This window comes from Glycine max, chromosome 17 (genome assembly GCF_000004515.6).
Source record: "Glycine max cultivar Williams 82 chromosome 17, Glycine_max_v4.0, whole genome shotgun sequence".
Taxonomy (NCBI): Eukaryota; Viridiplantae; Streptophyta; class Magnoliopsida; order Fabales; family Fabaceae; genus Glycine; species Glycine max.
This window is the reverse complement of record NC_038253.2, coordinates 11,071,049-11,093,701: the sequence shown is the minus strand read 5'-3', so window position 1 is coordinate 11,093,701 and position 22,653 is coordinate 11,071,049. Positions and strand designations below refer to the sequence as shown.

At 31.5% G+C, this 22,653-nt stretch overlaps 2 protein-coding genes and 1 pseudogene across 2 annotated transcripts; 1 reads left to right on the top strand and 2 right to left on the bottom strand.

Moving 5' to 3' along the window:
- Window positions 1-115: 115 nt before the first annotated feature.
- Window positions 116-4,039, bottom strand: FUSA1 (elongation factor G-1). Its single transcript, NM_001360343.1, has 4 exons — window positions 3,654-4,039; window positions 1,869-3,283; window positions 907-1,419; window positions 116-617 (listed from the first exon to the last, which is right to left on the bottom strand). The coding sequence occupies exons 1-4, from the start codon at window positions 3,919-3,921 to the stop codon at window positions 450-452; spliced, it is 2,364 nt and encodes a 787-aa protein (NP_001347272.1). The 5' UTR covers window positions 3,922-4,039; the 3' UTR covers window positions 116-449.
- A 6,442-nt stretch (window positions 4,040-10,481) lies between these two features.
- On the top strand, window positions 10,482-14,576 carry LOC100789993 (UDP-glycosyltransferase 83A1-like; annotated as a pseudogene).
- A 692-nt stretch (window positions 14,577-15,268) lies between these two features.
- On the bottom strand, window positions 15,269-16,357 carry LOC100789460 (21 kDa protein). Its single transcript, XM_003550848.4, has one exon. The coding sequence runs from the start codon at window positions 16,303-16,305 to the stop codon at window positions 15,664-15,666; it is 642 nt and encodes a 213-aa protein (XP_003550896.1). The 5' UTR covers window positions 16,306-16,357; the 3' UTR covers window positions 15,269-15,663.
- Window positions 16,358-22,653: the final 6,296 nt, after the last annotated feature.

Sequence of the window (22,653 nt, the reverse complement as noted above, 5' to 3'; positions counted from 1 at the left end):
TCTGTATCATTTATTGCATCAAATGGGATAGTGCTACCAGAATTCGGTGAATAAGTTGGCAAAATTATTCAGCACGTACTGCTATACTCACCTTATAAGCATCATCATCATGTGAACAAATTCGATTTGTAGTTTGTATTAAAAACTAAAGATAGGTAAATAAATTTTTGTTCTCAATATGGTTTTGCAAATCCAAGTTTCCACGTCTTCCCCGCCCAAACAACAAAAATGCAGTATTATCTGCTCTCCATAGCAGTTCATTTTCTCCAACTTGGGAAGAAAAATCGTTTCCTATTTTTCTTCAGAATTTTTTTTTGTTGGCTAACCTTGTATAGTACAAGGAAAATTACAATAAAAAAAATACCAAAAACAAACCCAACTATTTGACAATGGACATAATACAACTATCAAAGGTAAAAAGTTCCTTGTTAGGAGACCAAGCAAGTACATTAAGCGGCAACTTCTTGCTCTTTGGTGGCAAGTTGGTTCTGAATGTGCTGAGGCACCACATCAAACATGGCTAATTGCATTGTGTAGGATGCACGGCCCTTTGTCATCCCTCTGAGTGTGCTGACATACTGGAACATCTCAGCAAGAGGTACCAGGGAATCAACCACCTGTGTTTGTCGCCATGAAAAGAAGAAAAGAATCAGTCCAGCTCCAATCCAAATAATAAAATCAATATTCAAGAAAAGGAAAAACAGAACAAAAATATTTTACTTTTCCTTTCTTTCATGTTTTAGTGTTTCTCCCCAGAAATTAGAATTGTGTATAAAACTTAACAATTTGGAAACTTGTGCATTTTTCAGACAAACAATACAGAACAAGTACTTTCAAGTCATACATTCAAATTTAATAGACTAACTAATATGATATGACAAGGAGAAGCCAAGTTATTTGACATACCTTAAGGCCACCAGGTTTGTCACCAAAACTGTTGATCTGTCCTCTTCTTGAGTTGAGATCCCCAATTACATCACCTAGATGTTCTTCAGGAGTAACAACTTCAACCTTCATTATAGGCTCAAGCATCCTCGGTCCAGCTTTTCTTATTCCTTCCCTAAAAGCTCCTCTTGCTGCCAACTGGAAAGCCAACACGCTTGAATCTACATCATGGTAAGAACCATCTGTGAGTACTGCTCGTACATCAACGACCGGAAAGCCAGCAAGCACACCATTGCTCATACACTCTTCCAATCCTTTCATCACACCAGGAATGTATTCTCTTGGTACAGCACCTCCTTTGATTTCACTCTTGAACTCATATCCACTACCTGGGTCCATGGGTTCAAACCGGACAGTGATATCTGCAAACTGACCCTGTCCACCTGATTGTTTCTTGTGCACATACTTCACTTCTGAGATTTTGGAAATGCTTTCCCTGTAGTTTACTTGGGGGGCACCAACGTTAGCTTCCACCTGCATTAACAAATATAGATAATGTGATCTTCATAAAATTATATTATTACTACATAATCATTAAAATATATAAAAACACTCTAACATAAAACTACTGAAGGAAAGAGAGAAAAGGAGATGGGGGAGAAAGGAAAAGGTCATGCAAAGGGAATAATCATATAAAAAAAGGAAAGGAAGATAGTATACCTAACAAATACTAATGCTTTATCAGATGATAGACATAGACTTTATCCAGGTAATAAGTGATAATTCAAAGTGCAAACAGATTCCATTATAATCTAATACGATCATGTCCATGTTTATTAACTATTATTATTTCTAATTGTAATATTTTCATGCACGGCATCAAGGTTGGAGAGTTAAAAATTTGGAAAACATAAAAAGCTAATAAAACACAACCATGCTAACTGATCATTGAAAATTCTTAAAAATGGAATGAGATATATTACCTTAAATTCTCTTTTGAGCCGATCAACAATGATTTCAAGATGTAATTCTCCCATTCCTTCAATTACTGTCTGGTTTATCTCTTCATCACGGGAGAAGTGGAAAGAAGGGTCTTCCTGTGCAAGTTTGATTAAACCAGTTGCCATCTTGTCAACATCAGCTTTAGTTTTCGGTTCAATTGCAACCTTAATAACAGGATCAGGGAAGTCCATCCGCTCGAGCACGATTGGATTATCAGGGTCACACAATGTTTCACCTGTAATAGTATCTTTCAAACCTGCAAGAGCAATAATATCACCAGCTAAAGCCACTTTAACATCATCTCTGCTGTTTGCATGCATTTCTAAAAGTCTACCAATTCTCTCCTTTTTCCCTTTGTTTGCATTGAGTACATAAGACCCAGCACCTAGCTTTCCAGCATACACCCTGACAAACGTAAGGGAACCTACAAATGGATCACTCATGATCTTAAAAGCTAGTCCAGCAAATGGTTCATCATCACTTGCTAGTCTCTCTATTGTTGCTTCAGGGTTTTCAGGGTCACTGCCCTTCATTGCTGGCAAGTCAAGTGGTGATGGTAGATAATCCACTACTGCATCGAGCAATGGTTGGACTCCCTTGTTTTTGAAAGCCGAGCCACACATCACTGGCACAAAACTGGCTGATATTGTTCCCTTCCTAATTAATTTTTTTATAGTTTCCTCATCCGGTTCAATTCCTTCCAGGTAGTTCTCCATAGCCTGGTCATCAAACTCAACTATGTTTTCTATCATCTGGGCACGGTAATCCTGAGCCTGCTCTTGAAGATCTTCTGGAATATCTACAATATCAAACTTGGCACCCAGCTCTTCTCCAGACCAAACTATAGCCTTATTCCTAACAAGGTCTATAACTCCCTTAAAGTTATCTTCTGAACCAATTGGTAACTGAATTACAAGTGGTTTAGCACCCAAATTCGTTACTATCATGTCTCTTGTTCTATAAAAGTTTGCTCCAAGACGGTCCATTTTATTGACAAAACAAATTCGCGGGACTCCATATTTATCAGCCTGCCTCCACACAGTTTCCGATTGCGGCTCCACGCCAGCAACACTGTCAAACAAGCATATAGCTCCATCCAACACCCTAAGAGCACGCTCCACTTCTAAGGTGAAGTCAACGTGACCAGGGGTATCAATAATGTTGATCCGGTGCTTGTTCCAAAATGTAGTGGTTGCAGCAGAAGTAATGGTAATCCCCCTCTCTTGTTCTTGTTCCATCCAGTCCATGGTTGCTGTTCCCTCATGCACCTCTCCAATTTTGTAGTTCCTTCCAGTATAGTACAAAATTCGTTCTGTTGTAGTAGTCTTTCCAGCATCTATGTGAGCCATGATACCGATGTTGCGATAATCCTTCAATGGAACACTGCGCTTTGCGTCTGGAAGCAAAATTGAAAAGGGTCATTTTCAAAAGGATGAAAGAAAGAAAGCAAACTACTTTTCATAGTCATGGAATAAAATTGGACCATAGGAAATATAAAGACCAAACAAAAATCATTATCTTTTAAGACACCTTATCTCATTTAAAACCTCAACATGACACAGACAAATGATGCCTTTTCCCCCTAATATGATAACTCAAGCCAAAATTCAAGCATAACACACAAATTTTAAGGATGATGCATAAAATGAACCAAACCCAAAAAACAAAAAACAGAATTTAAAGAGAAAAAAATAATTTTTTTTCATAACATTAGCGTAGTTAGAAAAACATAAAAATAAAACCTTAGAGAAAAAAGAGATAGATACCATCAGCAGACATGGCGAAAACAGAGAAGTTTCTTCTCGGAGCATGTTGGCGTGAAATGGAAGAATAAGAAGAAGAAGAATTGGAGTGAATTCTTGTGCTCCCGAAGAAGTGTGAAAGGGAAGAGGAGGTGAGAGAGTGAGAGGAGGGTCGAGGACGAAAACCCATGAAGCGAAGCGGAGAGAGAGTGGTGGTGGTTGGTCGTCTCTGAGACCCATTGAGGTTGCAAAGAGTGGGAGTCGCCACCCTCAGTGATGACTCTGCCGCCATATTTTTGAGCTTTCTTCTCTACACCTCTGTTCTGTGTTTGTGGTGTTTAAGATAAACAAACCCAAACACTCCGAGACCCTGGCCTCTAGTTTTCGGTAAGGACTAGGCAGCAGATAGTGTTATGTTTTCCGTTTTACTTATATATAAATATAAATAAACATTTAATGTATACGTAAAAAATTGTGGTATTTTTTAATTTTAAGAATTTATGCTTCACCAGAAATAAATTTAGCAAAAATAATGACCGGTGGTTTGAGGCAAAATATGCGTTTAGCTTACATGGTTTGAGTTTTGAGTTATCCATTTTGCATGGTTGGAAAATAAACGCAACGTGGATAACAATTGGCCCTGCCCTTTGAGTAGGGCTGTCATTCCAAAGGATTGAACTTATCAAAACACTAAATATCATATATGTTTCTTCTTTTCTTCTTGTGTTGATGAGTAATAGCACGTCAATAATATTTTAAGACATTTAAAGAAATCTCACGTTATTTGTAATTTTGTATACCCGAATATTTTCTTTTAAATATGGTATATTTAATCAATTGTATTGATTATATATTCTCTGGATTGTGAAAAAGAGTTTGTTCTTTTCTTTACAACACAGTGATTGTTAACATGTTTTGGAAAATACCCACCTGTTGTAATAATTGATTAAGTGTTAAAATAATCAATTACTATATATTTTTTTCAAATTCAAGTATCTTTATGAACAAATTAATCAATTATATAAGCTGTTTTTATAAATAATAAACTCTACTCTCTCTTTCGAAATGAGATTTTATTCTAAAATTTTGGATTAGCCTATAGAAAACAAGAGAAAGACAAAATTCTTGAAGGATGATGCTCAACTATGATTTTACAACAGAATTAAAGATCAAGAGCTCAATTGTGAAATCCTTTCAAGAGTCTCAATGAGTCTTAAAGAAGTTAGGCTTTGTTTCAAATTGTTTGTTTATCACACATCAAGTAAAATCTAAAACTTTTCTTCGTTTTTTATTGTATGTTTAATAAAAAGGTTTTTCTCATACATTTTGTAGAGGAATTCTATAAGGTTTGGTTCAAGGCTTTCTTGAAGGGTTCAAATCTTAGGGATAAATAGGTACTTGATTATTGTCGTGTGTTTCTAAACAATTGAAGTTTTTAGTGAAAAATTTCAATTAGATTGATAAGGACTGGGCGTAGATCATAGTAGAGTGATTGAACCAAGATAAAAATTACTTATGTTTTTTCTATCTTTTCTCACTCTCCCATCAAGTTCTTGAATTTGCAATAAACTCGATAGTGTTAATTGCATATATGTTGCATTCATGACAAGTTGATCATATTGCCATGATCCAACCTTCATCCATTAGTGTTTCACGTCTGTTGTCTTTGGTTTCTTTCCTTAAAGTATTGCTAGATGTGTTTGACCTTTGAAGGTTGATTCGGTTTTTACTCTATCTTGTACATCTCTTATGATATGATATTTTGGATGAGAAGTCTTCATTTGCTAGTTGTATCTAGTGGGCTCATTCTATATATTGTTCTAGGTCAGCTTCATCCACTTTATCTTTGTTAGATGTTAGCTCATTAGTGCCTTCCAGAATGAGATTTGCAAAAAATTCGTCCAACTTTGATAGTTTTCTATTAGGCTTAGCGTCATTGAACTTAACATAGATGAATTCTTCAACTGTTAAGCTTCTAGAATTATAAACTCTATATGCCTTAGAAGTTTCAAAATAGCTTAATAATATATTTGATTTATCCAACTTAGGATCAAACTTTCCTAGATTGTTTTTAGTATTGAGAATGAAACATTCATATCCAAAAGGCTAAAAATATGAAATGTTAGGTTTTCGTCCTTTCTATGCTTCATAAGGAACATTTTCACAATATGTTTAATATATATTCTGTTTTGAAAGTAATTGAGAATAGAATTATCATTCAATGTAGTTCTAACCATTTCTTGTCATGGTCTTTTTTTTTTCTCTCAACAACTATTATGTTGAGATGTCAAAAAATTGTGAAGAATACCATTTTTTTCACAAAAACTTTGAAAACATTCATTTTCAAATTCTTTTCCATGGTCGCTTTGAATTCAAGAAATACAAACACCTTTTTTATTTGAACACGTTCACATAATATAGAGAAAATCTAAAACTCATACTTGTGGGTTAGAAACATAACCATCTTATTTGCTAAAACTTACCAATGCACTTTATCTTTTGGAACCTTAGAGGATATATTGGATTAAAATTTTAAAAGACTATTTTGGCATAATAAATTAGGGAATTTTAAAAGACTTTGCAAGAATATAATGACTTTTAAGTGTTTTTTTAAAAGACTTTTATGATTAGGATTTTGTACTTCAGATTTTAATAGATTTACAAAACATGAATTGATAAGATTTGAAAAGACATTATAGATTTTTAAGATTTTAAAGGACTCCTTGAATTTTTTTTTAAAAAAATCAAAATTATTGATAAAGATTCATAAATTTTGTCGGCCTAACACTTAAAATAAAACTCATCTAATACAAAAAAACCTTAAACTTGTTACATCACAAATGAATTTTTCCTAGCATATTTAGAAGCACAATATGTTTATTCCCTTTTCAATCATCAATCATGTTAATTATATGGATACTTGTAATCATTTTCACAATAATAATCCCACCAAACAAAAAACATATCCAAAAATTGTTTCAAACCTCTAATATATATTTATCCACTTATACATTAGTAAACTTATCATGTTTATTAAAATTATATATTTTTCGTATTCCTATATATTTACGTTCATTTAGATATATAAACATGTAGTTAATATGTCCTCCAAATTCAAAGAATTGAAAAAATGTCTCATATAACACATGACATATTAATCATTGGTCAAAAGAATAAAAAAGAATTATAAATATCTAACACTTTCAACAAAGAGACAAGGGATTAAGTGTGACAGGAAAAAAAATATGTCAATTTGCAAGAAAAGAAAGAAAGTCTCATGAAATCTTAATGGTTTGAGTGAGATTGTTTAATGTGTATTTTCTCATATAAAGTCTCGTAAAATCTATTAAAATCCATCATAAGAAAAAATTCATCCTAAAAAAGAATTCATAAAAAATTATATACTTTTGAATATCAGAAAACTCTTTTTAAATTATAAAAAATCTTAACTGAATACCAATTGACTTTATTAAATTTATTAAAAAATTCTAATAGTCTTAGTTGAATATCATAATAATTATTTCTATTATTTAAATTTTTTTATTAAATACCTCGAGTTTTTTTTTAAAAAAATCTTTAAATTCTTTAAAATCCTAATTAAATACGCTCTCCTTATTGTTATATGTTGCAGGTTTTAGTCAATTTAGTTTGGGCAGAGTCTCAACTCTTAGATTATTGCTTGTTTTGATAAATTGTGTATGCTATTTGATTAATTGACTAATGTAAAGGACAATACTAGAGGTTAGGCAAGAAACTAAGGAATAAAATAAAAAATAACTTAAGTTGCTTTAAACTAAAGTTGCTCGTCGAAAAGTTGCTTCATGTGCATTTCCTGGATCTTTGGTCCATGAGATAATCTCTAAGTTTGTTTCTAGTGGACAATTTCAAATTTTCTGTTTCCATGCCTTATATCCAGCCTAATATTATATTTTGATTAAATGGTGGTGGAGAAAAATGGAGTATCATGCAATGTTAATCATGTAAATATGTATGTTTTTATTATCATGCATACTCTTCTCAGTGAAATAACTGTAAATCTTGCTTTCTTTACTTTCACTTTTTGAGGTTATGTTTTTAATCATTGTTTACTCATTTGCTTTTGATTTATCTATTCCAGATCCACTAGGGTCAATCTATATTTAGTCTCAAGAACCTCTTATGGCATAGTGGTTCTATTCGAGTAGCTTTGATGGTCAGTTCATTCCTCCTAAACCATGTCATGCTCATTTTTACTGCATATTTTACTACTTGAATAAGATCAATTTTTATGAACTTTTTTTGTAATGACTTTTTTTAAGATAAAATGCTTCTTTTATCTCTCACAAAATTGAAAGGAAAAATTGGGTGTGAATATAAAACTAATTTAAAAACACCAAGTCCTAATAATCAACTAACATTGTTCTAATATTCTCTTCAGTGAAAGGAGCTAAATAGGACATGTATTAAAAAGAGTTGTCTATTTATAAGATTTGTGAGTGGAATAATTTACAGATCCATAAACTTACTTAGCCCTACAACTACTCTTCAAAATATTATTACTCAATTAATCATTTATTCCAAGTGTTTAAAAAATATTTTTAAAGCGTCTGACTCTTGCTCATTTTTTGTTGTAAGTTTATAAGTCACTAGACTTGGGTCTGATATATGGTCCATCTTTTTCTTCTATCGGTAAGTTTTGCATAATTAGAGGAAATTATTAGTGCAAACTCTTTTAAAAGGATTAAAATGAGACGTGAATAATTTTTATTTTTTTTCTTAATACTACGATTTACCTAGAAAATGAATTCTGATTAATTTGAAGTTTAACAACAAGTAAAATTTAATAAAGAATTGTTTCCACCACGGATCAAACTTAAGTAATACCCAGATAATTTAACATTAACTTTAATACATTAATTGTTTGTGTACCCAATCATTTGGTTACAAGTAAATAATCTATGCACTCTTAGAATATTTGCTTACAATAACCTTATTTTAATAAAGGTTTTCTACTGTGTATCCATAGACATGTCAAAGTATTAGATACAAATAAATAAATCTTGAGTCATGGCAACCCGTGCAAATATCCACATCCCATTTTAACAAAGGTTTAGTACGAGTTATTTTATCTAATCGTTCTATTATTTTTACTGAAGGAAAGAGTTTGAAAGCTTCAATTTCTGATCTCATAAGACTATTGACATGAGTCATTTGTAATCGTTATTGTACCATTGGTTTGGTTTCCAAACTTTTGACTTTTGATAATCCAATTGTGTTTGTGTGTGCCTAAACTCAAAATCAAATATACGAAATTATGAATAGTGGGTTGCCAAGTGATATATCCAATTCTTTTTTTGCAGATAAAAGCAAAATTGTTCTAATTGTTTAAATAATATAGGCATGGATGCAGAGACCCGATTTCATGTTTTGGTTATTGATCGATTAGTCTTCTTATCTTTATCACGTGCTGGATCTTAATCAATCAATTTTCCTTTCTAAACTTTGACTTTTGATAACCAATTGTGTTTCTGTGTGACTAAACTCAAATATATGGAATTATGAATAGTGGGTTGACAAGTGATATATTAAATTCATTTTCTGCAGATGAAATAAAAGTATTATTTTAATTGTTTAAAAAATATAGGTATGGATGCAGAGGCCCAATTTCATGTTTTGGTTGTTTATGTTAATCTTATTGATATAATGTTGATTGAAAGGCTCCTCAAAACCTCTTCCTTTCATAATATTTCTTTTCTCTTCTGTTTATGATTTTTAGGGGGGAGGTCGTATGAAAATATGGACTTGGACTGCTATACAATATGATCAAAGGAATCATATAATTATGTGTTTTGTTTGGTCTTTTATGTTACATTTTTTTAATGGACAATTTTGTTTTCTTATTTAGAAATCTAATTATTTTTTGTATGTTTTGTAATTATTGTACTATATTTAGCTAGTAAGGCTTTAAAGTTTCTTGGATTGGTTAAAGATGAACAGAGAAATGAAGAACCTGCCTCTATTGCTCTAGAAACCCACCAGACTCAATTCTGCAAAATTTCAAAATGCTGATACATATGGTTTAACTTTTTTCAGCGGGCAAGTTTATAATGACCTATGATTATATTTATGCCAAAAATGATGGGCTATGTTATGTTGAAAAGCTTCAGTTAGGAGGCTAGGACAGAGAAAGCCTCTTTTCACCCCAAAATTTGTCCACCAAAAAGAAAAAAAAAAAGCTTGAAAATGAAAATGTAGTGAGCATTGTTTTGATTTTTCTTTGGTATATGAACTATGAATTAGATTGTGAAGATTTGGGTTAAGAACATTAGTCGTGAAAAGAGGTGCTTTCTTTTTGTATCCTAGTAGAGCATAGTTGGGTTTTTGGAAATCATAGAAGGAATGGTTTGTTAATCATGTTGCAAGCTCCTAGTCAACGAATTAACAAATAATAGGCTGACCATATCTAATCAAAGACCGAATAAGAATGACCGGCCAAGGTTCATTTGTTAATCATGTTGCAGGCTGCCAACGAATCAAATTAAAGTATTCAACATTTCAAACCAAACTCTTCTTCTTTCACCAATGGACCACGTTTGCTCTAAAGCTGTAAGAATGGCTTAAATTTCTGCAGCCATAATAGTAGAGGCTCCTACTCACACATCCACTAGTAATAAAGTTGATGCTTTGAGGGTGTATTCGTTTGCAGAGAAAGAGTGAAAAATGAAAAAATAAACAGTAAAATAATATGAGATTCATATTTCTATAATCTACTTTAATTTAAAATTTTCATTTTAATTTATTTCTTTTCACTTTACCGAACGAATCATACAAGTGAAGTCTAGGCCAAAATAGAAAAAGCAGAGCAAGCACAACATGAGCGTTCCAACCGTGCTAGTTTTACCATTTCCAGGTCAAGGGCATGTCAATCCCATAATGAGCCTCTCACAAAAGTTAATTGAGCATGGATGCAGAGTCATTTTTGTGAACACAGACTTCAACCACAAGCGAGTGGTGAGTTCCATCATGGTGGATGAGCAACAACAATATAAGCTTGATGATGATGAATCACTAATGAAGTTGGTCTCAGTCCCCGATGGTTTAGGACCCGATGATGACAGAAAGGAGCCCGGAAAACAATATGATGCTGTTGTAAGAACCATGCCTAGGATGCTTGAGAAGCTCATACAGGATACTCATCATGGGGATGGTGACAATAGAATTGGTTTCATTGTTGCAGATTTGGAGGTTGGGAGTAAATTTGGAATCAAAGGAGCTGCGTTCTGTCCTATAGCAGCAACTATGTTTGCCTTGTTATGCAACAGCCCCAAGCTTATTGATGATGGGATCATAAATTCTGATGGTAAGAATATCATGCTTTACTACTATTCATATTAATTTGTCTCATTCTATTTACTCTAGAAAACTTGATTGATTAATGAAGCATGTAAATTAACTTGTGTTTCTTTTGTTCTTTTTTTATTTTTTTTCAATAACTATCTGCTTATGAAAAAAGAAAATTTTGTTTCTACTTGTGTATTTCTTTGAAACCTTAAGACAGCATTACCCTCTCGCTTTATCACTACCTAATTATCAATACTTTATACATAAATCTTAAATGAAAGAGAAATATACTAAATTCATATTATAATAGTTAAAATAGATTTTTTTTTCCAGGATCATAAACTATGGGTGTTCTTAAACCTATTAATAAAAGACTAATTTCATTTGTAATAGATGTTGTCAATGACGTAAAATTTTTTTTCACTATGGGTGCTCTTAAACCTATTAGATAAAAAACTAATTTCATTTGTAATAGATGTTGTCAAAATTTTTTTCACACGATGAGAATCTAACATGAATTTTCTCATTAAATAAATTATTCACATACATATGAATACAGTCAAATCTTACACCACAGATTCAGGCAAATTTCCCCAAAAGGGGTGCTTTTACAAAATATTTCCCCAAAGGGGGTCCTTTCGAAAAATATTACATGGGGGGGCTCTTTTCTACATACTTTGCATGGATAATATAGCAAACCGCCACTCCTAGTGGCGAGTTTGCTGGGCACAGCCACGTGGCACAGAAAACGCCACTCGTAGTGGCGAGTTGCCCAGCCTACAAGTTGCCACCATGACTGGCGAGTTAGGGCAGACTTTTGGTGCAGGCTGCAAAAGGGGAGTTGCAATTGCAACTTGCGAGTTGAGTGCAAGTTGCAACTCCCATTGGCAACTCTCATTGTATAATTAAATTAGTTTTATATTTTATTTTGTAGTTTCCAGTAAAATAATTTGTATGATAATTTTTTTTAAGTAATTATTAATTAAAACTAAATGTCAGCTTTCAAGTAATTTTTTTAAATACATACATAAATTTAAATAAATTACCAATTTATTTTCCGATAAACAAAGTTCAAAGCTAAAACAAATGTCACAAATCTTCTTGATTAATTTTAATATAAAAAATAAAACTCTTTTCAAACTTTTGTTTTCTTCGTTGAGTTATATTTGAAAGGAGAAAAAGATTTTAAACTTTTCGTAGAGTTATTCTAATTTTGCGGTTATCATTCACGTTTAACACTTAATATGAAGGGAATTTTAAAATTTACTATTTTTTACCATATACGTCTAGTGTTTATTCTTATTCATGTCTACTATTTATTAAATTTAATTATTTTCCAGTAAAAAAAATTTAAATTTCTGATATTGATAATTTTTTGTTACAAATCAAAATAAATTTAAATAAATTACCAATTTATTTTCCAATAAATAAAATTTAAATTATATTACATATATTACACAAATAAATTTAAAAAAATCTCAAAAATACAATGGAAACAGCGTCAGGAAAACTGATATTTGAGTATGTATTTATACTACCCTAAATTGCCAATGGGAGTTGTAACTTGTACTCAAATCGCAAGTTGCAATTGTAACTCCCCTTTAGGCCTGCACCCCTAGAAAAGTAACCTGCAAAGGCTGCAAAAGCTTGCACCAAAAGCCTGTCCTAACTCGCCAGTCGTGGTGGCAACTTGCAGGCTGGACAACTCGCCACTACGAGTGGCGTTTTCCGTGCCACGTGGCTGTGCCCAGCAAACTCGTCACTAGGAGTGACGGTTTGCTATATTATCCATGCAAAGTACGTAGAAAAGAGCCCCCATGTAATACTTTTCGAAAGGACCCCCTTTGGGGAAATATTTTGTAAAAGCACTCCTTTTAGGGAAATTTGCCATAGATTCACTTTTTGGGTCAAGTTAAAACAGTTTTAACATAAATGAGGATATTTTTTCATGACAATGAGAATAATTTTCATCTGTTTTAGATTTTTACGTGGCTTGCATATACAAATTGTGCTTATCTTTTCTAGTAGCCATGAAATAGACAAACCTAGTCAAAGTTTGCGAAAATTTACCAAGAAAACAATTAAGTAAAAATTTTGACATTATAAAATCATCTAAAGATCCAACATTTTTCGTTGCAGGATTACTATTAACCACTAAAAATAGAATTCGACTATCACCAAAAATATGCCAGAGATGGACCCAGGAACCTTTTTTTGGTTAAATATGCCTGCCTGGCACAAAAGATGGTATGAATATGATGCATGCTACACGAACTTTAAATTTGACAGAATGGTGGCTTTGTAACACCACACATGATCTTGAACCTGGGGTATTAACTTTTGTTTCAAAGATCCTCCCAATTGGCCTATTGTTGAATACTGCAACTGCAAGATCATTGGGACAATTTCAAGAAGAAGATCTCTCCTGCATGAGTTGGCTAGACCAACAACCTCATTGTTCTGTCACATATGTTGCCTTTGGTAGTGTCACTCTTTTTTACCAAAACCAATTCAATGAACTAGCTCTTGGACTAGACCTTGCCAATGGACCTTTTCTTTGGGTTGTGCATCAAGACAATAAGATGGCATACCCTTATGAATTCCAAAGGACAAAATGGTAAGATAGTTGAATGGGCACCTCAACAGAAAGTTCTAAGCCATCTTGCCCTAGCATGCTTCATTAGCCATTGTGGTTGGAATTCAACCATAGAAGGTTTGTCTAGTGGTGTGCCCTTCTTGTGCTGGCCATATTTTGCAGACCAAATTTATAACAAAACATACATTTGTGATGAGTGGAAAGTTGGGCTGGGATTGAATTCAGATGAAAGTGGACTTGTGTCAAGGTGGGAGATTCAAAACAAATTGGACAAACTACTTGGTGATGAGAATTGAGAACATACGATCAAGGTCTTTGAAGCTAAAGGAGGAGTTAATGAACAACAAAGGGCCATCTTCAGAGAACCTCAACAAGTTTGTCAAGTGGCTTACAGAATAAATTAAAGATCCACCTTTTGCACGTATATTTTATTGTTTGTGTTCCTGCAAGTTTTGTATTTTTTTTAAATTTTATTCCCCGTTAGATTTTTTATTTATTTTTTATATCTGTAATTTTTTTAATTTTGGTTTTTATAAAAAAAATAGTTTATGTAAATTTGTATTATTTTAATTTTAATTTATTTAAGATTTTAATTTTTTATTTAAGAATAAAATTAAAGAAGCACTTTCTATGTGTTGTTTGTCTGGGTCTGGGCTCACGCTGGCCATGTGGTGTTCAAATCATGGTGGACCAAGTCTTGGTCTTAGCCTCATGCTTAAATTCTTGGTGTGGTTGGTTATTTATCCATGGTGCTAAGCAATAATTTAGACCCTTTGGTATATACGCTCACCATGTATAAGTTGTTGTTATACTTTTACTCGTCCGGTTGAACTGCCCAAGTAGCCATGGGATAATGCCCACCTATAATTTATCCCTCTAGTCACTTTAAAATCGCCTCCAAATCACGAATTTACTAAACACGATATAATTAAAGCACACAAATTATAATGCCCATATACTTACACAACAATTAACACAACATGCATTACAGTAGCAAGAGAGCTAAAAAAAATTATTTTGTGGGGAGAATTGCTCCCACACCCTCAATGAATGGACCCGTCACTGCCTAAAACCATATGTAAACTTATAGGGAGAAAACCATGGAAGAAATAAATTAAAGAACTTAATATAATATTTAATCTTGCAGGATATTTTTTATAATTGAAAGCCATGTGATTAAGATTAAGGGGTGGTTTGTTTGAGTTCAAAAGACGAAGAAAAAAACAGAAAATTTTAAAAAAAATTCTATGAATCCCACACCTCTATTACTTTGTTTTAATTCAAATTTTTCTTCTCTTTTTTTTTCATTTCCATTACATTTTACTCAATCAAACTAAGAGTGTGTTTAAAAACATGTCTAAATCATGGAAAAAATTATCTTTTTAAGACAAAAAAATCAAAGCAATGTGAGAGAAATTTTCCCATGCATTATGTTGGTTGCATTGGAGTTAAATCTTTTATAAAGACACTCTAATTTCTTAAGTATAAAGATCATCAAATTTAATGATTTTTTTAATCCCAATATGATGATAGTGTGTTACCAAACTAGGTATCCAAGCATATTTGTAGTTATTGAAGTGTGCATTATTTTGGAATATTCATAACAATATTGTGTTTATGACTTCAAAACAAATGAGCCCTTCCTGGACGTAAATCAAAACAAATCTGCTTCAATAACCAATCGGCCTCACTTGAATTATGTACATAATCTCATGGGTTCAGAGGTAAAGATAGCACCAGAACTAGAAGTTTTATTTTAACCATTATAATTGCAACATTTAAAGTTTATATATGGTTCCTCTCCAAAGATATACTATATGAGAATCGAAGTCAAATTCTTTCTCACAAACAAGATACACAGGAATTACTCAAAATAAAAATTATTTTTCTGGTTATTCAAAATGCCTTCCAAATCACAAATTTATTAAACACGAGACAATTAAACCAAATAAATTATAATCCCCATTTACACTTACACAACATGCGCCACAGTCTAATACAGTAGCATAGAACCAGCTTAAACCGCATGCAGACTTATTGGGGTACTAAACCACGAAGATAGAATTGAACAAATTAAACCATTAAGCACACATAATGACGAGTTAAGACTCATGAAGTTTAAGTTTGCGAAGCAGAACGATACTTGGAGGCAAAGCGATTAACCAGTGCAAGAGCGTTACTAGTGACCTGAGAAGCATCCACAACCCTGGGCCTAACGGAAGCCCTCAAGTTGGCGTCCACGTGGGGCCCATCAAACCCATCAAGACACGTGTCCTGATCAGTGATGGCAGCGCTAACCCAAGTCTGAACATTACTCACATGCCACGTAAAGTCCTTCTTACCCTTGCCCTTACCCATGACGAGCCCGAGCTCCTTCACCGACTGGCTGAGACGGTCCACGCTGTCGTTCATGTTCTCCACGCAGTCACGCAGTGCGTTGTACTCTCTGGGCTTCATTCCCTTCACGGAGCCCATTCTCTTCACGAACGACGCGCATGAGCGCGTCTTGGACACGCTCACGGAGAGAGCCGTGACGGCGAGTTGCTGCTCGCTCTGGCGGATCGCGCTGGCGTGGCCCGAGAGGGTTTGCACGCACGCGGCGGGGTAGCGCGTGGCCTTGCATGAGGACTTGATGAAGTCTGTTGTTGTTGTTATTGTTGGGTTTGGGTTGGTTCGTTTGGCAAGTGCGGTGGTGCAAGACGTGTGGAGGGTGAGAGTTAGGAGTAGCAGAGAAAGGCTTAGTAGTAGTTTTGATGCCATGCTTTGTGGTTTTGTGAAGAATGGCAAGTTTGGTTTGTGTTGTGAATTGTGATGTAGTAAAATATGCCAATGTGGTGCTCACTTATATAGGATCCATATTGGAGGAGTGCCAAAATTTGTTTTTTACATATATTTTCTTGTAAAAGTTCAGGTCAGAAATCATGTATAATTTTGTGCAATAAAAAATAGATAGAAAGTCTAAGACATAAAAAGCGTGGGACTGTGTGAGATCAAATAAACAATATACTACATAGATAATATATATATATATATATATATATATATATATATTGTTACAATTTTTTTTAATAAAAAATAGACCTTCAACTTTTTAATTTTTATGAATTTTATCTCAATTGTTTAAAAAATATTGTATTAATAATATATATAACTTAATAAAAATTAGAAGCGGAAACCAAAGAGATATGCATGGCACGTACAGCTATACTGTGTTTTCATCGAATTCCTTTTTCCATGTTTCCATTCTTAAGATTGAAAGAAGTTTCTGATTCATTGTACCCCATCTGCAGTGAATACCGGTAAAGCCAGCACTTATATAATTTTTTTTTCTTTTCCCATTATTTGAATCCACATGCATATTCTTATGTTCCTGTTGAGGCTCGCTTGGATGAGCTATTAGTAAAAGATATTTTCTGTGAAAATTAAAAATTACATTTTTATTCGTGTTTATTAAAAAAAAAGTCTAATTAAGATAACACATTTGTATATATAAGATTAAAAAAAGAATAATAACAAATACTAACAAAGTAACTTTAAGATTTGTTGCTGAAAATCCTATACCAACTCTAAATTAATAGTGAGGCAAACAGTTCCAACAAATTCGAAATAAAAAATTGAAGCTCACAGTTCTTAATTGTTTCTGCCGAATGCTGATTTACGTCTCTCGTCCACGCCTCCACGGCATTGACTGACTGTTTTCAATTGGATAGGAACCAAATCAACTAATCAAGCTAGTAATAAAGTGAGATTAATTTGGCAGACAAGTCTAGTTGCAAATGTGAACTTTAATTTAAAACTGCGGATTAATTCATCAACGGGATTCCAATTGAATAACCAACTGTATCATAGGTATATATGGAGTATTATTCTGGAATCTGGATATTAAATAATAGAGGCAGTGGCCATTAATTTGAGACTCAATTCTCACTACTTTAATTTCCATACTTGAACTTGAGGGGATCCCACATGTTTACTCATATACTTCACATGAAGATCGTTCAAAACATTTAACAGTTATGAAGATCCATGCAGGCAGAGAGCTTACTTCACAGTTGCACTTTTGTATTCTGACTATGATTCACCAGCAGTAAAGTTCTATAAATTTAATAAGCTATCTAGAAAAGTATCAACATGTATTACTCTGCCGGTTCACGTGCTAATTTGGACATTTAACTGCTTTGTAGGTACCCGGCCACCATTTCCACCCTACTTGAGACCATGGTCAGCATTTTAATCATCACTACTAACTCAAAGCAAATCCTAAGAGATTAAGCTTTGATCAAGTATGAATACAATTCACCCTACAAAACCTAATTTTCATCAATAGGTTCTGCGCAATGAATCAAATAATTAATCCTTCATATTACTTGAATAGAACTCCCATTATATATAAGGGAATGAAAATGAAGATATGAAATGACATGATGATATCTAGCTTATAGATATTAGCTGAGATTTTGATCATATATGCTACACTTTATCACATTATATTTATCTATTCAAATCAAGACTTTAGTATTAATATACATATTCAATTATGAATTGTCAAATTATTAAAAAAAAAACTAATATCATCATGCCAGGTCAGAAAGCATTGTATGAATAAGTGATATATAAGGTGACATTATGTTAATCATGTCATCTCTAAATGATATATAACTAAATAATGATAGGGATTATTTTTAGACAAATTAAATTTATAAAAAAATAAAATTAATTAATGAAAATTTAAAGATTGAAACTTAATAATATAGGATTATTATAAATGATAAAATTCCTTTAAGTATACATACTTAAAATTTAAATCCAAAACTTTTTATTAAAGTAAAACAATATCAGATCAATTGATTCATATATACCTGAGAGGAAAAAGATGTAGAATATAAATATACTCAATTTAACCGTTGAATTGATTTTTTTTTATATTAAACAGAATATATTTATAAAATTTCAGGGAAAAAAGCTAATTTATATTTCCTCAAATTTATTATATTTTGATAGATAAAATATTATTCAAAATAAAAGTAAATGTCTATTACTAGGTAACAAACTAATAAATGTCCAAACCGGAAAATTATGTGAAATTTAACATACACAATGAAAAAAAATAAGATTAAATGATTCAATAATTAAGTTAATTAACTTTGTATTTAAAAATATATATATATTAAGTTATGTAAGAGTAAAAACTTGAGATTTAGTGTCAGTTGATATTTACCCATGTTTATAAAAAGATTAAATATATTTTTAATTCTTAAAAAGATTATAATTTTTTAAAATATATTTTTGAAAGGATTATATATATATATATATATATATATTTGAACTTTTATAAACATCACACGTTTACGATTTTACGAGTGTATTACATGCGGAAAGATTTTGAAAGAAAGAAGACACAAACATACTTGAGGTGGTTTATAGAAAATAAATTAGCTTATAAGTTATTAATTTCTTCTTCTTTTAATTTTATCTTTATTATTTTGTTTGAAATTTTATCTTATTCTTTTATTTAATTTAAAAATCCTCCTTTTTTTTTATCATCTAAATTAAAAAAATTATCATATATAATTTTATGTTCTTACTCACATAGTCATATATGACACAGACCACAATCAACCCGTCAATTATCATCAATACATAATTCCTTAATGTTAGAAATTTTTTAAATCATATCTAACTCTTATAATTATTTTGTAGTTCAACAAGTGAGATACATATTGAAGTTTTTATACAAATAAAAAATTAATGATTAAGAAATTATAAAGAAAAAACTTTTTTTAAAAATAATAGTATTAATAGTATTTAAATGTTAAAAAAATATTATAAACAATATAATTCTAATAAATTTTATTTAAGTTAATTTTAATTTTCCAAAAAAATAAAAAATATAATTTTAAATTTTTTTATAATACAAAATTTTAAAAATTATTATCCTATTTTTTAACATGATAATTATTAAATTTAAATATTAAAAATATTTAATAAGTTATTTTATGTCATTTGATATTTATCTGTTAATTTAACAACTAATTTTACTTAACATGTTCAATTAAATCAACTAACTCATAAGTTTTAAACTAGTTAATTTTTAACTTCTCAGTTCCTAACTTGTAACTTATAACTTTCAATTATCTTATGAGATAATTTTATTAAACATACTCTTATTCTACTCTTTGAGTAATGTGGATTATATTAGGTATCTTTTCTATCCTAACTCGTTTGTGTAGTGAACAATAAGTCATATGCATTCTAATGCGCAAGATCCTTATAAAAATAAATGTAATATCCATTTAAAAACCTATGATGCGAATATATAAATTTGGAGGAGAGAAGAAAACTTTCAAGATGTAGATGTGAAAAGAATAAGAAAACACATGTTCTTATTTTATTTTTCATTTTCAACACGTTATGGTTATTTTATATCATTTTTTCAAACTAAAAGACTAACAAAATCATATACCAACGTCAATCGTCAACGTGGTCTGCAAGTATATCGCCTCCAAAGTCCAAATACATGAGAACAAGCATAACCTTAATCGTGTCAAAGACACACCAAATGGGTGGGTACCTTCTAAAGTCCATTGGAGATTTGAACATGATAAAAACACGTTGGAAAAGAAGTAAACTATCAAAATTAGATATAGTTCGGTACATAACCCAATTTTAGACCTTAGTTTTACCTATACTATACTGTTGCTACATATAAAAATAATCAGTAAATTTTGTGCTATTAAATTTATTTGTAGTTCGGTAAATCGCCCAATTTTAGACTTTTAGTTCTTCTCTAATTATCCTGAAGCAAGCAAGTAATCATCAGTCCATCACGCAATAACAAAGTCCGTTGGAGATTCATTAAGTTAATTGGAAATGGAAATCTAGTATACATTATCACGATAGTTAAGAAGTGTTGGATTGGTTGTTTTCTATTTTTATTTTCATTGAAAATAGAAAATGGTAATGAAAATGTGTTTGATTGGATTTCTATTTTTATGTTCAGTAAAAATATTTTTCGAACAAAAAATTGAAAATAATAAAATCTAGTTTTTAAGTATTTTGAGTTGAGACCAGGAACTTCATTTTGAGTAAAATGAAAGTGCGATGACAAGAAATATATTCTTTTTTACACGCATTTTCAGTGTTTTAATTTTTTTAAAACAGAAAATAAAAATTCAAACCAAAATATTTTATGAAATCTAATTCTTTGAAAATGAAATTACAAACCAAACAACACACCATAAGATTTCTTTTAAAAAAGAAAACTGTTGATAGAATTTTTTATATTTTAGATTTTGCATTTATACATTTCTTTAGTCATAGACAAATCAATATACCAAAAGAGCCACAGACAAAAATCGTTATCTAATTAAATGATTTTTTTTGCAATTACTTTTTTTTATTGATAGAAGATCGTGATACCTAGCTAGTGTTCCTTTGTTCCGCCTCCACAGAAGAATAAGAAAAGTCTACTCCCTTGCTATCCCAGTTTGGCGCCAATTGCTGCGCAATTGCACCAGGCAATAAAATAAATCATATTTTTTTTACAAGAATAAAATAAATCAATGTTGTTATTATTGTGTTAAATTTTTACTATAATTTTTTTTATCACTATAAAATTCTACACTCTTGTTTTTTTTTCTTCTCTTTCCTCTTCCTCCTCTCGTGCAGCTGGTGATCCCTCTTTCCTGGCTCAATTGCAAGTGCAACCAAATTTGTGAAAAGAGAAGAAAAACAAGAAAAGTTAAGAAAGGGATAGGTGTTGTACAGAGATAGGAAAAAATTTAGAAGTAGGAGTGAGGTTGGAGAATAACAGGGATGTGGGGAGGGGAAAGTTGATTATGCACGGGCTCTTAGTATACTTTGAATTCACTTAGTATGTATGATAAGTAATATCATCTTATTAGAAGGAAGACACAAAAAGAGGAAATAATGAGGGAGAAATAGAATGATTTAAATAATATCCCCAAACGATTTAAATAGAATGATTGTAAACCACCATAGCTTTTATAGCAAACTAATAAAAAAGTGGTGTGATAAATTTTGGAGTATTCTAACTAATTAATAACGAGTTTAGTACCATCTGAGCTGGTAAATTTTGGAGAAATGGTCAAGTCTCAAAGCAAAAGAGGAAGCCACTGCATCTCACATGCAATAGAAGCCGAATGATGAAGATCAACTCACAAATTGCTTGATTTGGACCCAACGACGAGTGAGGGGCCTAAAGAAAAGATAATTTTTTTTAAGTTGATATTTACACTTAGCTTTATACTAATGCACTCTCCTATCATTTTTTTGTCCCAAATATCCTAAAATTTGCACTCCCCTATATAATTTTTTGTCCGAAATATCCTAAAATTTGCACTCCCTCCCTTGTAATTGGTCTCTTCAACAAATAATTTTGCATTCCCCTTCTTGCACACTCCTCCCCCACCGCGCCATCTCACTACCACATTTTTCTTCTTGCTTTTCCACAATGTTATAATTGATTCAGTGTACTTCCTTTGGTCTCAAATATATATAAAAATATATATTTTTCTTGATATTAAATATAAGAAAATTTTCACTATTTTTATCTTATTAAATATTATTATTTTTAAAATATCTTTCATTCAATTGACATATTAATTTCAATGAATTTTCTTATTCATAATATCAAATTTCAACAAAAAGTAAATTAAAAAAATATTTTTTAATTGAAATTGATATAATTAAATATGATTAATTAATTTTTTTAGTTAGCATAACTTTATATATATATTTGAGACCGAGACCGAATGGAGTATCACAATAACATAGCATTCAATAAGCGGTGATAGCTATTTTGTACGTTTCGATGGGATTTGTAGGATTTCATTAATTCCTTGTATTTGGATTTCAATTTCTCATCATAAATGGAGTTTTATTTGTAGTATATTTTATTTTTTTAAGCAGCAGAAATGCAGAGGGCTAAGGATAGCAAATCTTCATCTATTGATGAGGATAATAGCTCCAATTTTGTCACTGCAATGGAATACTGCATTACGTTTTATTTTTATTTTGGTAATTTTTAGGGTGATTTCATTGCGGCAATAACTTGAAAATAGATTGAAGCATCTTGGTAAGAAGTCG